This window comes from Biomphalaria glabrata, chromosome 8 (assembly GCF_947242115.1).
Source record: "Biomphalaria glabrata chromosome 8, xgBioGlab47.1, whole genome shotgun sequence".
NCBI lineage: Eukaryota > Metazoa > Mollusca > Gastropoda > Planorbidae > Biomphalaria > Biomphalaria glabrata.
The window spans coordinates 37094210-37110192 of record NC_074718.1 but is presented as its reverse complement, the minus strand read 5'-3'; the positions used below and the strand labels follow the sequence as shown (position 1 = coordinate 37110192).

Genomic DNA, 15983 nt, shown 5'->3' with positions numbered 1-15983 from the left:
CCAGACCATACATCAGGGGATGTGAAAGTAGTAGTCTAAAGTCCAATTAACTAATAATAATCTGAACATTTTAATATGTATTTACAGTATTTTCAGGTTTTCTTTTAATAATAATTCTATACTAAATCAATTTTTGGAAGTACAGTGTAAAAATGAAATCATTGAACATTGTTAAGAAATTTTGGTTCGCCAAAATCAAAGCTCATTGTTAAGAAATGTTAGTTCTTGAAAATCAAGCTTACTCTTTGATTTCAGCCTTTGAATTTACATCATCATTGTCGGCACAGGATAATGAGACATTCTGGAGTTCACGAATTCTGTCACGAAGCTGATAAATTTCATTGTCTGAAAATATAAACATTTCAGAGGCAAGGCGTGAATCATCAACAGGCATTGTGGGTGGTGGAAACAACCATAACCGTTTTATTTTTCACTGACCTTTATTTGCAAGTTCTGAAAGTTTTTCCTGCAAGGTAGCCTCTACTTCTTCTTTCTGAATTATTTCTGAATTGAGTGCTTCTCTCAGCTTTCGAAGTTCCAAATCTTTCTGTTTGATCACAGCCTATGAAGGAAGTACAGTTAAGTCTCAAATATAAATTTTTTAAATCTCAGAATTTAGTTGGTAACAAACAATTTTACTGACATCTATCTCACAAGAAAAAAAAACAACACATACAGCCCCATAATGTTTAAAAGATTAAAAATGAATATGTAATTTTTATTTGAAATTTGAGAAACAATTTTTCTTTACTATCACTGGTACAGAAGTTATCTTTCAAGTAAGAAAACAACTTTGACAATTGAAGAAAAATGCTTAAAGACCAACTGAAGAGGTTTTTTTCGAAATTGAGATAGCGATTGATTTAGATAGTAGATAGCATCAAAGTTAGTTCCTAAAAATTTGAGGTTTTAGAAAAGCGTATTTATATTAGAAAAAGTAATTTGAAAGTGTAAAAAATAACGAGATTTGAAAATCAGCTTCAATGGCCGAAACCGGAAGTGACGTATTGTAATGGACTGAGAAAATGTAAATAAAAATAGACATGGCTGGATACGTTATTGATAGCGATTCAGATGATAAACTTATCTAAATCTAGCTGTCCAACAATTTTAAATGATACTTATCATGGGATGCACCAAAATGCCATGAAGAGAACTCTTCTACTTTTTCAAAATATATTCTAGAGCAGACTATTGAATTAATATAATTATAGATAGATTATAATAATAGGACTAGTCACTAGATTCTAGATTGTCACTAGATGAGTAGATAGTAGATCCTAGATCTACTACTCAGATCTAGACTCTAGACCTAGTCTACTCTAGTAGTAGTCTCTAGTATCATCAAGTACTAGATCTAGTAGATCATCTAGGTCTAGGTATACTATACTTAGACTATACTAAGTCTAATAGTTATAACAAAACTAAATGGTTAGATCTATCTATATTATTTTCTATATCTCTAAGTCTAATTCTAGCTAGGCCTTCTAACACTTTTACTAGTCACTCACTAGATCTAGAGTTTATAAATACTTGACTTGTATTATTAGGTACTTCGACGACTATTATTGTACTAATTGTAGTAATACTACTAGTAGTACTAGTAATAGTTTATAAACTAGTAGATTTAACTAATTAAGTAAATCTAGAGTAATCTAGACTAGCCTCTATGTTAAGTATAAGCCCAGTCGCCAACATTTTTTGGTAATAGTTTGTAATAGTAAGACCTAGTGAGTAGTGTCCTAGCAATAGCATAAAGATTATTCATAGATATAAATATAATATTATAATAGTCAAGGACTAAACCTAAAGCCTAAGCTAAATCTATATAGAATATATTTATACTCTTTACTAGCCCTTACTATACTAATTAATAAGGCTAAACTTTAGATCTAAAAAAATAATAAGTCATCATTTATATTGGTAATATAAAATACAGATTTTTACTAAACACATGTGACATTTCTTTAAGTCTTAAACTTAAACAGGGCCGGTCCTAATGATTGCGGGGCCCTATGTGAAACTGATTGCGCGGGGCCTAGTCTGGGTGGGAATAAGGATAATAAGTGAAAATTAAGATTTCGTATTTTAAAAAAATTCGACTTTGAATTTTATTAAATCTTTACTAAGTACAAGATTACGATCAAATTAACTTTACTTTACGAACTTTGCAACCTATGGCATATTAAAATGCCAGTCACTCTATTAAAGTAAATAAAGTATGGAAACTTCTGATTAAAGTGAAAATTTGCCTGATTATTACATTTTAGTACATGAAAGCTGACAATGTCTTATTTCGTTTATCGCGCGTAGGATTAGCGTTTTCCACAATTTTGTCTATTTTTCAGGAGATTTTTATGAGATTTCCAGGTTTTATATATACCGATATATATATATATATATTGCAATTTAACTATTACACCTAGAATTAGCACGAAGCCTGTGAAAGTGCAGGGCCCACTGCGACCGCATAGGTTGCAGTGGCTTAAGACCGGCCCTGGTCTTATATATATTAGATTGCCTAGACCTAGAGTAGAGTAATTTATTATTATTAAGAACAATAAGAGTTAGATGTTGATGTTAGATCAGATAATCAGTATAACATATATATATATATATAACCACTAGTTCTATATATGTATACATAATTAAGTCTATTTTACAGAAAACATATATGACATGTGGCATACAGACAAGTTTACTAGATGGATCTTTCATCATTTTGGAAATACAATATTCCCTGTGAAACAAATCACAGAAACATTCTACAATTTTATTTTATATAATAAATACCAATAAATGTAAATACAAAATCACATTTTAATAGAGTTCTTCATTATACACACAACATTATTTTAGTATGTTCCTTTTCACTTGCTAGGTTTAGACAAAGTTTCGAATCAGGATTTAATACTATTAAGTAATAGCCCAAAACTCCAGCAGGATGTTAGTTAATGGCAGTGGTCAATGTTTGAACCGGAGACCACAGAGAAGACAGTTCGGAATGCAAACCACACAACTTTCTGCGTTTCGAAACCTATTCAAATTTTGATCATTTTTATGTTAATGCAGATCTGAATGTCCATTGCAATGATGACTTGATCTGTAAAGGGGTTACATTTTTTAAAAATAAGTTGGATCTCATTCTTCGAATGATGCTATTTATTAGAAATTGCAACGTGGAATACATATTAGAGGCCAAAAGAAAATCCACTGATGAGGGAAGACGTAGACGTCGTAAAGAACATTTAAATTGACCACCAGCTGAATATGGTTATGTCTTCGCTGGACGCGGCAAAATATCTAGTTAGCAGCTGGGGCTGCGTAGCCATGGAAAATACTGCATTTCTCATTAATCTTTCGACTCGACTGCCAGCCTTATTTATTAAACACTTTAAATTATGAATAGCTCTGCATTTTTTAATAACAATAAAAAAAAATATATATATTCAGTGATTAACTGGCAATAATTGAGTTACTAAAATTTAATAAAATGAGTTGCATAATTACATCAACAGTAGCCTATATGCATTACTTAACATTATATTGATACTATAATTTATTTTCAACTTCTCTGACTTCCCAGAGAAAAGAAAAAAACGACAACTCCTTCTCCAGTAGGATAATCTCTTTCATTTATAGTCTAAACACAATTTAAAACTTTGTTACCTACAGTTACAGATTAACTTGCTAACTTAACTATCTAATAATCTAATGATTCTATTCCAATCAACAAATGAGTCAAGCGTGAGATAAATGAAAACTCTTAAATTTTTAGATATACATTTATAGAACTATGTAAGTATATAGGCCCGAATATACGGTACGAATATATTTAAATAAGAGTGTAATAAAATCCATATTTCGTATATTAATAATATTATAGAATTGGTAGATCTAGGTCTAATTTTTGCCTTATAGATTAGTTTTTAGAAATTTAGATCTAGTACTTTTTTTTACTAGTAGATCTAAATCAGACTACTTTTAAGTCTAAGTTAAGGTTTAAGTTAAAGCTATTTGCCTAGTGTTGTACGGGGTTGTGACTCTAGATTCAAACTAAATATAATCGTATGCTACAATAACTACATTGAATGAGCTCAACATTCACATTGTAATAATTGTTTTTTTTCCCATATTGGGCCTATTTAGGGACGACTATAGGTTAATAATCACTAAGTGTATAGATAGAGTATATAATTTTAAACTTTGTTTTTCTAGATCTAGGCCCAGCACCTCGATCGGATCAGTCTAAATAGATAGGTCTTATCTCTAAATATCCAATACTACTACTAGATCTAGACTTCATCTTATTGGATTAAGATCTAAATTTAGGTCTACTTCGTACATCATTAATGATCTGAGAAAAGAACTCTGCTCTTGATCAAAAGCAGTAGATCTAGAACTAGAATAAGCCTGAAGCAGTAACATAAGCCATAAATTGCGTAACTTGACTAAAACGAAACATGTGAACTGAGGCTCGAGGTACTGCGTGGGGTGAAACGCTGTTCGCTTGACTAGATCAAGAATAAGCCGACAAACAGTAGATCTAACATGCAAAGCCATAAATTGCGTGATTTTACCTAATTTCCCCAACTCTAACATCCACTTTTTATAAATTGGCGTGTTTTAGTCGCCTTTGTTTTTAGAAACTAGCATTCCTGTAAAAAGGAATAGGGAAATACGCTAAGCCATAAACTGAAAAATTTGACCTAATTTCCCTTAAACTACGTCATCGACCTTGGTTGTCTGGGAAATACTGATCTCGAATGGCTTCGAGATTGTGAAATTTAATAGTCCCTAAAACTCACATTAAATTGCTTATATCTAAATAATTACAAAGAATATATGTCTAAAATTTCGTATGTATGTTTTTTTAAGCATTATGAATCTAAAAAAAAGTATAACACCGGTTTCCGCGTCTGACCCCAAAACCTCTTCAGTTGGTCTTTAAATTTATTCTTTTTATCCAATATTTTAAACAATTATCATCTGTGACCTAATCAATGTAATAATGCTAAAGTGTAATTAATTATTGTCCTCTGGTTCAAAATGTTGATTAATGTTCATATCTTCACTGATCCAGTGCATCAATGAACATGCAGGGTCTATACAGGTCTACATATGTATATAATGGGTCTATATCAAGGAGCTCACAAGGTGGACTTCAAACTATTAGGCACCTCCGTGCTGTGTCTTGTGTGGATAAGTCCACATGGAGGTAACACTCAAATGGCGAAATAACACAGGTGAAAGGCCAATACTACAAAAGTACTTGACACTGATGAATGATGTTGATTAATAATAATGAAGGGAACTGTCGAATGTCGCCAACCTAGATCTCTACATTCATAAAACCTACCTCCCTCTAAAACAGCCTGTTCACATTTCGCTATTCTTCCTAAAATCCTAGTCTTGTTTTAACTAGTCACGTCATTGTCTCTAAGTCAAAAAACCTTTCCCACCAAAGTCCTAATCAAGCCATAACAAAACACACAGCCTGCCTGCTAGCTATGTAGAAAATTAATACAGCTCTAAACTTAATTAAGAAGGAAAAAAAAACTAACCTTTTGAATGAACTGGGGAGACCTGGTCAAATTGATCAGGGAGGATGATGGGGATTTAATATCCAGAGCACTGAAAGGTGATGAGAGCTCCCGTAAATAGGATTCATCCTGGAAGTTTACCCGTCTGTCTGGTGTCTGGCTCCTGATCAATGGGCTCAGGAAATAATTTTTTTCTACACTATTTACATATTCTTCTGACTTCATTAAATCTTGCACAGGTGACTGTCTTCTTCTCTCTACAATTACATAAAATGCAACTTAACCACATATACATATTTTTAAAATGTATACCCCCATAGCTATATATATACTAAAATTATAAAAATTTAAATATTTCAACATATATTCATGCCAAAATTTCATACAGCAATATGTAACTAATTGACATGTTTTGTGTATGAAGCACTCTGAGTTTCAAAAAAAAAGTAGCATTAATTAATCAGTACCCGGTATGTGATATAAATTAATTATGTAAAAATAAAATATATTATGCTGACATTTTTTTCATATCAAATTACCAAATTATAATCTGTTTGAAAAAATGTTGACGCCATAACATATATGTGAGGGCTAGAATTCTTTCAATCATTTGACAAATACGATATAAATGTCAACTTGATTTAGCTTTATTGTTTTATTATAAAAATCTCAAACTGTTTTTAACCTTTTTCTGCACTCTCCAAATGTTTATCTAGTGCGCTAACTGTCCATTTAAAAACTAATAAATTAGTATTTTATGATAGTCATATGTCTGATCCAGACACCAGTTAAATTGCATCAAAGAAAGTGCATTTTAGTGGATGTGTGTGTCGTTCCTACCATTTACCCACCACTTGGTAAGACAACAATAGCTCTGATTTTCTTAGAAATTTGATACTTCATATATATCTTTGGGAAAAGAATTACTAGCTAACTGGCCACACAGGGAAAACCCTTACTTTTTCAAAATCTAATCTTCTAAAATTAAATTTGGTAGGCAGGTCTAGACAATCTTTATCTTGAACACATGTCAGCGGGTATTCCTGCATGTATTCATTGATGAAATAAAAATAAATAGATGTTCAGGAACATTTTGCGCACCATCCGAATCTGGATCTCTAGGTCTATCACCAAATTAAATCTTCTATACCATTCATCTAGACTCAGTATTCTACTTTAGACTATTAATGTTGCCATGTCTGGCTCTGTAACACCAAACTAGAATTTTACATACATGGGCGTAACCAGAAATTTTTCGAGGGAAAAAAAGGGAGGTGTGTTAAAAAATGTTTCTTTTTTTAAATCTATCGTTCATTTTTGTTATTAAGAATAAAGTAATTGCTTTTACAGAAAGTCATCACCTTCATAAAAGAGGATTTTTTTTCCCTACTTCTTCTAGTTCCAAAAAAAAAAATTGTTATTATTTAGGATATAAATGAAATGAAGGGTCTAGAGGTTACCTATAGGTTGTCGTAGGACATAGTCTATACTATCTGTAAGCAAAACTTCTGTAGAATCTGGTACTATCACACTCTGCACTATGTCCAATACATCTTCTTGCAGATCTTGAGGTACACCCAAAGCAGAGTTGATGAAAACATTTTTGCTTTCCCCCAGTAAGCCAATACCAAGCAAAGCAATAGAGATCTGTGAAGGTATATGAAACATGCATAGGCCTAGTCTACCACTTTGTACAGTAGGAAAAATATTTGAAATGATCTCAGATTTCTCTTTTCTTGGAATACCTACAAATCTAATTAGACTTTTGCTTGCTTAAGATTCTATGATAGCTTAAAGATGCTCAATTCAAGCATCAAATATTAATTGAAATCACTTTAAACTATCGATAAGAAAAGAAAATCTCAGTACAAACAACTTGATACCTGGCTGATGGAAAAAATAATGTCTAAAATTGCCAATCGATATTACGTTTTAAGCCATACCTTAGCTAGCTCCAGCTTTATACTTTCTTCAGATGAACTCATTTCCCTCAACAAAATATCAAATTTAATGAATGTTTCAATGTTTGTGTTCTGACCATAAAAATCTGGAAAAGAATGAATGTGTTGTAACCAGTATATTTCAGTGAATGAATTGTACTGTACTAAATAAAGATACCATTTCACATCCACAACTTGGATTGCTTTTTGATCCAATGGCCATAAAAAACTTTCTTAAAATAATGATCATTACTTAGTTTTCACATTATTACAATTTATCGTAACTTTTTTAAAATACTTAAATTTGCAAGTTTCATTCAAGCGATTCTTTAGATTATTCTTATGGTGTAGTTTTTTCTTTCAAAATGTTCCTTGGATATATTGATGCAGTTTTCATTCAGGGGAATCTTTGTGGTAGACTTATTGTTCAGTTTTTAATCAAGAGTTTTTTGCAGTAGGTTGATAATGTAGTTTTTTTAAATCATTGGATTAGGTTGCTGTTTGTATTTTCATTCAAGAGGTTCTTTTGGATTAGGCTGATAAATATGTAATGTAGTTTTCACACAAAAAGCTCAATGGATTATACTGAAAGTGTATATATCATTATAGAGGTTCATTTGATTATAATGCTGATGTCCAACAGTCTCTATGGATAACTTTTAACACTAATACTGTATGATCACATCAATAAAATAACCTCTGCTCTTCCCAATAAATATCAAGTAGCTCTAAAAAGCAAGTCCTCTAACAAGATACAAATTTGAGAACCATGCTGTAGCGGGCAAACTATTTTGAATGCCTCCACTCTGTCTTTTTTAAACAATATAAATTTTATATTTGACTGAGAAAAAAATTCAAAATGCCAGTCTTAAAGTATTAAAAGACAATAATTTAGTTTACCCTGTAAAAAGGTTCTCACATAGGTAAGCCTGCAGTCATCAGATTCAGAATTGCTGCATGTGGGAGCCATTGGATCTCTTCAGTCATAAAACAGAAACAAACATAGCTTAAGTTTACAATCCAAAGGTATACAGTGATCCCTCGTTTATGACAGGAGATGATTTCCAGAACCAGCTCCGATAATGAAATCCGTGAAGTAGAAATTGAATATATGTGTCTCTATTTAAGTATTTATAGACTAAATAAGGGTTTATAAAGCCTCCCCTTCACTTTTAAACTGCATGAATCTAAATCTAGGTACTTTACATTATGTAGTAGACAAAATACATACAGTAATAATAGATCAATAGAGTAACAAATCTCTCTCCACTGTACTAAGCCAATCAGGAATGTTTTGTACCAGTGTTCCCAACTTCAAGAGTGTCTAGACAGCCACTGGGTCTGAATGGGGGCTATGAGGCATTACTATGTTTACATTACATGATTATTAGATGTTTTTTGAAAACTACTAAAAAAGGATGTTGATAATGTCTACTCTTACTAAAGATAAAGTCTCTATTAATTCATTGTGTTTATTAGTCTACATTAATTTATTTCTCTGTAGAAACAGAACAAAATATTCCTTTTTTTTTTTTTTTAATGATCAATTTTCGCAGATTAATGAATTATTTTTCCCATTATTTCTGCAAAATAGCAAAGCATGAAGTGATGAGGGATCACTGTTAAAAAAAAAAAAAGTTTTTTGTTAAACAATTTCATACGACTAAATGTTTGAGTATGTGTGTGTACTTCTCATATTTACTAATTATACTTAAAAGTCTATTTTGCAAATAATAATAATAATTTTATTTATAGAGCACTGTTAACAAACTAAATGTAGGCTCAAGGCGCAGTGATAACATTACAAGCATAAACTTAAGAGCTAAAATGACAAACTAATCTAAAAATTTTAAACAGGTAGGTCTTAATGTTCTTCAAACCTTTGGTCCATGAAAAAGACCACAGACCGAAGCTTTTGAGGGAGAAACGTGGCACTACTAGAAGCATTGAGTCCACTGAGCGCAGGGCTCTCTGAGGGACATATGGAGTTATCAGTTCGCTAAGGTACAAGGTACAATATGCAGGACTTTGACACTTACATTAAATGAATAACAAAAACAAAAAATTCTCCATCTTTCAATGTGAACAGAGAGGAAAGCTCCTTGCCCCACAGTATGTTAACCTGCTCAGAAAAAATAAATAAGATAGTATGAAAAAAAAAAAAAAAAAAAAAAAAAAAAAGAGTTTAAACACACACATATCTACTAAATATATGTCATCACGTATTAATTTATAAACCAAAGTCTAGTTAAAAATAATCATAACATATTTATGCCCAGTATGGAAAATGGCACGCGCAATTTCCCATGTCGTCATCACATTAGGTGACATCTTGACAGCTAGCGCAGAGTAATTTTTTTTGGGGTTAAAGGCAAGCATCTAGGGGAGGGGACTAAGGAAACCCGGGATCTAGAGTTTTCAGTTGCGTAGAAAATTTCATAGAGATAAGACATATTTTGTTAGATCTAGTATTAATCTGAATATATTTTATTATTGAGCTTTGAAAGAAGTTTTTCATCTGATACAGTTTTATTTCTGTACATACTATTTATATATATAATATATATATATATATATATATATATATATATATATATTGTGATTCCAAGTTCTGAATTAAAGTTCTGTATTTGATTTAAAAGGATCTTCATTTATTGAATCTCTAAGACATTATTATATTAAGATCTAGAGATATATCTACAGAATCCCTGACACGTAACAGAGACTTCTTGTAACATCTGACATCTCAAGAAAAGACCTACAACATATTAGCACCATAGACAAATTAGCACTTTCAACAACAAGAGCACTGCAATACATGTATATATATATACAAGTGTGTGTGCTTATCTTTAAAATGTAAACAAAAATGTAATATAAGCTTAGTCTAATGTCTTTCTTTTTTAAATGATTATAATACATTTATTATGATTTCAATTATATATATTATATACATTTTGTATGGGGAGGAAAAAAATATTTAATAAATATAGTAAAAAAAATTTAAGCAATAGAAATTTGTCTCAAGCCTCGCTTTACTTACAAATTTTAAGACTGCAAGTTCTTTGTGGTAATCCATTTTCTTTACAAAATATTTGATAATAAATGGGCTTGGTATTTTACTGGTAAAGTCCTGCGGTAGAATATAATAAAATTAATTTTATAAAGTAATAATAATTAATATTAATAGATAATATAATCTATATAATTATAAAGATAATATTTATATATATGATCCATCTTCATTTCAACATTTTAGGCCATAATTTAATTTTTAATACACACTATCACCTGAAGAGTACCTTTATATGAATTGATTATTTCTGGAGTGAGTCAGTGACAGTTAGTCTCTTGTTACTTTAAGTCATTATTATCCCTGCCAACTCTTGACTGAAGAATAAAGCAAAATAGAAATTAATAATGCAAAAATCTAATTCCCTATAATATGATCATTACATATTGTTACGAATCTCACTATCCAGGCTCTCTGCAAACTGCACCTTACACCACCAACTTAAAGAAATTGACAAGTCAGGGCTCCAAAATAACTTAAAGGTTTAATGTCCATAAATAACAGCCAATACTGTACAATTGGCAACACGTACACTGTACAAATATCTCTCCGATAACACCGTTCCGCCGTATCAACTCTTGCACTGGCCTCTCCGTCTCGTTCCGGGCTTGCACTGGGTTCAACAGTTCAGGACTGACTTCACACACTAGGCTCGTTGTGTCGGACTCGATCGCAGACCAAGATCAAGACGCCAGTTGTCTCAACTGTACTTGACAGTACTCTGCACTGAACCGTCGTAATGCTCCGTACAGAACCACACCGCTGAACTGTGCTGTAGTCAACCGGACTGTAGTGAACCGGGCTCTGAACCCCTGCCGTGAACCGTCTTGACTGCGACACCTCCGCTCTTATATAGGGTCCCTACTGGCCTTCTCGAACCGGACAGAACGCCGCTCGACGTTTCTAGGTGGTCAGATGACTACAACTCTCATGACGCTCATGAGCTCTGTTCACGACGTCGATCCTTCCCGAACCGCCGTGTTGACACTCGTCTCGGCTGACAGTCGTAACCCGTCATGGTTGACTGCTCGTCTAGCGCTGGCCTGGGGCGATTTGCGTCGGCTGACTACACACACACCACTACCCCTGTTTGTGCCACCACCAGGTTTATAACAATATAACATAACTTTTTCTTCAATAAAATATTTTTCATCATGTCACATGGGTCCTTGAAAGGTGGTGGTGATTGTTGGTCGTTGGTTTGTAGCTCCAATTAGCTAGCACAACTAAACTGGTGTAAACATATTATATTCTTAATGAAGAACTTTTAAATAAACTTGAACAAACTTCTTTTTAAACAAAACTAAATACAACTTTTGTAATTAAATATACATACACATCTTTCAACTTCAATGTAAATACATGTAGAAACATAATTGAAAAAAATCACACTCCATGACATAATCTACAAGGAGTTGTATTTAACAAAATAAAAATGATTCCATATAATACTATATATTAAATAAATGTAACTCTAAAGATGAATTTTTTACACAGCCTCTGAAGAAATTCAAGCTTATTAGTAAGTCAAGTTCTCCTTTCAGACCTTGTGATCCATAGGGCAGATGACGTTAAGGTCATCTGATTCTTTGGCCAATGGTTAACAAGCAGAGTGTCATATGCCCAGCACAACAGCTTTACTTTCCCCAACTTAAGTCAGGTACCTATTAGAGTTGGATGGAATCAGGGGCGCCCTAAAAATCCTGAAAATAAAAATTCCAGTCTTTGAACTGAAGACCCCAGGTTCAGAAGCCAGGTGTCCTTCTACTAGAAAAATTTGTCTTTCCAAATTGTCAGAGTAGTCAAGTACACAATAGTTTCACTTGTAAAAGGTCTGTGCTTAGTGACAGTTTTTTTTCAGGGCTTAAATAGTTCTAGAAGTAAAAAATTGACAAACAGCTGGCACCTAAACATTTAACAAATCAACACCCTTGGTCCTAGACTTACAGAACTTGTAAGCAAATAGACCTAAAGAAAAAAACACTTTAACACACATTACAAATTTTATCTTTTATGCTTAAATTTTGAATTTTGTAATAAATGTCAGGGAATTATGACCCTCATTAGAATCAACACACAAACAAGAGTGAAGGTGCTTCTTCAAACTCATACTACTCATAGATCTACAATATTAATATTATTAAATACTATTTATACTCAGTAAACTAGAGTAAAGTAGTAAAGTCAGTATACTGTACATACTGGAATATTTAATATGATTTTTTATCACATTTCAATGTTTTTTTACTGACAACCAGTGGTACCAGAAGAAGTGGACTGATGCTAGTCACCATCACCATACTAATGATATACCATATAATTAATTTAGATTAAATATATATAGATCTATATAAATTATATTAGAATAGATTCTGATTCTAAAATGTAAAGTCAGTACTCAAGTAGTAGTGTGAGTGTGACCCTTTAAGTACTCTAACTGTAACTAGTCTAGACTTTTTACTTTTAGTACTTTTACTGATGTCTGATGAGCACTCACATTCGATGATTCACTTTTACACTATTATTATTTATTATTTACAAATAGATCTAGAGTAACTTACATTTATCGAACACCTTCGTTTTAAGGTACTTATCGAACACCCCATTGTATTTTTTAAAATTCTCCTTTATTTCGATGATTATAAAGAAACTAGTCCATTCTTATTGTGGATCGTCCATTTCTTTATAGTTAAGTTATAATTAGTTTCATTTTCACCCAAGGATCATTTTTTTACTTATATTCAAAGTGCATTGGTAATATTGGTATAAAAATTTCACATTTTTTTAACTCTTGGGAAGAGTGGAGTGAGTCTCGGGTTAAGGGTATTTTTTAATGCTAATGATGCTTCAGCTCAAAAAAACTATATAATACGCTTCTAATTAGGCTGAGAAATATTTACAACTATTTTTTTGAAAGTGTCCTTTGTTACCTAAACATGAAAATTGAGGTTTAAAAAGGGGGTGTTCGATAATAGCAGTTTTTATATAAGCAATCTCAGCTTCGTAAGATATCGAACGCCATTTTAATGTTAAAAATACACATCAAAGGGATATAACCCAAAGAACACAAAATATTTAAATTATATATTTTTTAATTGTTATTTTTAAAAATAATGTAATGCAAAGTACATATATAAATTACCCATGTGTAACAATTTGTATCAGCTATTTGTGGTTTACCGTAAATGTGCTATATTTTTCTAAGTAAATAGATTTACATCGATATGCACTAATTGTACCCATTTTAAAAGCTTGATTTTATGACACATATAGTTTGATGCTATTATCATGGTTGTGCTACCATAGGTGCGAGGAATGTAAAATATAACACAGGAACAATGAATTTAGAATATATCCAGTTGTGTTTTTTTTTTTCAGATGCCCCATTCTATTAACTTCTGAATTATGTGTTATAAACCAATACCTAGCGCATGTGCTTGATGTGAAGAGATATTAATAAAACGAAAGGGCTAAGGGGGAGGTATAGAATATAGATATGGTATTTTGAAATAGAAATGTCTTTGGTAGGTAAAAAAAAAAAAGGGGGGGGGGAGAGAAACAGTCCAGACACTGTATCAAGAGATCATCAATAATTGATCGACCATTAAAATGTGACGTCAGCCTCAAATACATAGTCAGTTGTGCTTCTCGATCTAGACGTGTGGCGCAGGGTCTAAAAAAATTATATATAAAGTACCATATACCATAAAGTATGATAAAACTCATAATGCGCTACAAAGACACTCCTTTGAAACATCACAAATACTCAAAATAATAACAATAACACATTTAACCACTCTCTTATTCTGCCTACACCCCCTTACCCGCGCTTTCTTCTTACGCAATTCCACTCTCCACATTCACACTTTTTCAGTGCAAAGTAACAACGTAAATTTCAAGACACAATCCAAACGCAGCCACCAGACTAACACACAACAAAAAAAAAATGGTCAGTGACAGCCCAACACACAGGTGTAAACCAGGCCACCAACGCAGCCCCAAAACATTGTTCAAGTTGTAGTAAGAACAATGTTGAGGGGAAAGGGGGAGGAGCCATCATTCGAGTACCTAAGGTCAAGCCGCTAATTAGGTCACAAACACTAGGCGTGATAGATATATAGATATGTTGTTTGTGTGTGTGTGTGACAAATACTAAGCGTGCTCTAAAATATGGTGTTTTTTTTTTGGTCAACCAGGTGGTTTAGGGAGGGCGGATCTATCTACATCTATAGGTAACACAGCTCGCAAGCTACCATAGCTTTTCAGCACCCCCCCCCCCTTCCCCGCCCAGATCGAAAAATATCTAGCACTGACTTTTGGGCTGTTACATACACTGAGCGTGCTAGATCGGCGGCTAGTTACGTAGGGCCGCGTACCGTATGTTTTGTTTTTAGGTCAAACAAGTAAACTGTTGTGTCCTGCAATGACTTGGGGAGGATTATCTATTGGCTACCAAAGCTTATTAGGCTCTCCCTCAAATAGATAATATCTGGATTTAATTTATTAATGGCCTTATGTCTCAAAATAGCTTAGACCTAAATAAGTACTACGATAATGCGCTACTGGGCTTAGCACCGTCAGTTTCTAAGCAGAGCTGTTCACAGTGATAGATTATAGATTCCTTCGATGTGGACCATGTGAAAATGACTAAAATCTGTCTGTCTTGACATGGGTAAAAAGAAAATTTAAAAAAATATAGATTATAACACTTTTGAAACACCATACTTTTCACAAAATTTTAAGATTATAACACTTTTAAAACACCATACTTCTCATGTGTTCGATAAGTTCTTAATATGTTCGATAAGATAAGATAAAGGTAAAAAAGTGTTCGATAATTTAAGCTTTTGAAATCATCGACCTGACTCACTTTAACATCAAATATAAGTTTAACTTTGAGTAGTAATAGAATAAAACATGTCTACTTTTTAAGAAAAATGGATGAGGAGTTCATAGATATAAAATATAATCAGTTTTTTTCTAGGTCTAATTTTTACGGAGATACACAAATTCAAACATAAAAAATGTCGGCAAATGAGCTTAACTTGTTCGATAAACGTAAGTTACTGTAGATCTAAATAAAAAAAATATTAATATTAATATACCTTTTTTTTAATAATTTGATTTGAATCCTCTTTTCGGTAAGTAATTTACTTAATCTTATTATCCTAGATCTAGATAGTAGATCTAGGAAAATAAAAATGAGGTTCTAGACGACTAGAACTGAAACTGGACTCTAGATCCAGATCTTATATTTACTTAATTTTACCATTAAAACCATTGCAAAGTTAAGTTGACATTTTCAGATTAGCCGCTGAAAAGTATGTATACGGAAGTGAAAGAGCAATGTTGTACTGCAACTATTCCTACTGAATTTGTACAAGCAATGCTCAGTTCTAAGCAACTAACTTAAGTTAAGCGTTTTAA

At 32.4% G+C, this 15983-nt stretch overlaps 1 protein-coding gene and 1 long non-coding RNA gene across 5 annotated transcripts in view; one reads left to right on the top strand and one right to left on the bottom strand.

Moving 5' to 3' along the window:
* The window catches only part of LOC106075742 (putative leucine-rich repeat-containing protein DDB_G0290503), a 28001-nt gene extending 12097 nt beyond the window's left edge, over positions 1 to 15904 (bottom strand). The window contains exons 1-10 of one of the 3 annotated variants that reach the window (XM_013236639.2): positions 15662 to 15904; positions 10786 to 10873; positions 10527 to 10616; positions 9523 to 9605; positions 8384 to 8460; positions 7487 to 7590; positions 7004 to 7190; positions 5565 to 5800; positions 439 to 562; positions 243 to 345 (exon numbers count right to left, since the gene is read on the bottom strand). In XM_013236639.2, coding sequence (XP_013092093.2) covers positions 243 to 345; positions 439 to 562; positions 5565 to 5800; positions 7004 to 7190; positions 7487 to 7590; positions 8384 to 8460; positions 9523 to 9605; positions 10527 to 10562 — 950 coding nt within the window. In that variant the 5' untranslated portion in view covers positions 10563 to 10616; positions 10786 to 10873; positions 15662 to 15904. Of the gene's footprint in view, positions 1 to 242; positions 346 to 438; positions 563 to 5564; positions 5801 to 7003; positions 7191 to 7486; positions 7591 to 8383; positions 8461 to 9522; positions 9606 to 10526; positions 10617 to 10774; positions 10874 to 15661 lie in introns of all 3 variants that reach the window. The other 2 variants (XM_013236645.2, XM_013236653.2) reach the window with 2 other exon arrangements.
* On the top strand, positions 821 to 2818 carry LOC129927624 (uncharacterized). 2 transcript variants are annotated; one of them, XR_008779236.1, is made up of 2 exons: positions 821 to 1379; positions 2666 to 2818. It is a non-coding gene; the product is annotated as an uncharacterized LOC129927624 (long non-coding RNA). The 2 variants fall into 2 exon arrangements; XR_008779235.1 differs by having other exon boundaries at positions 821 to 1431.
* Positions 15905 to 15983: the final 79 nt, after the last annotated feature.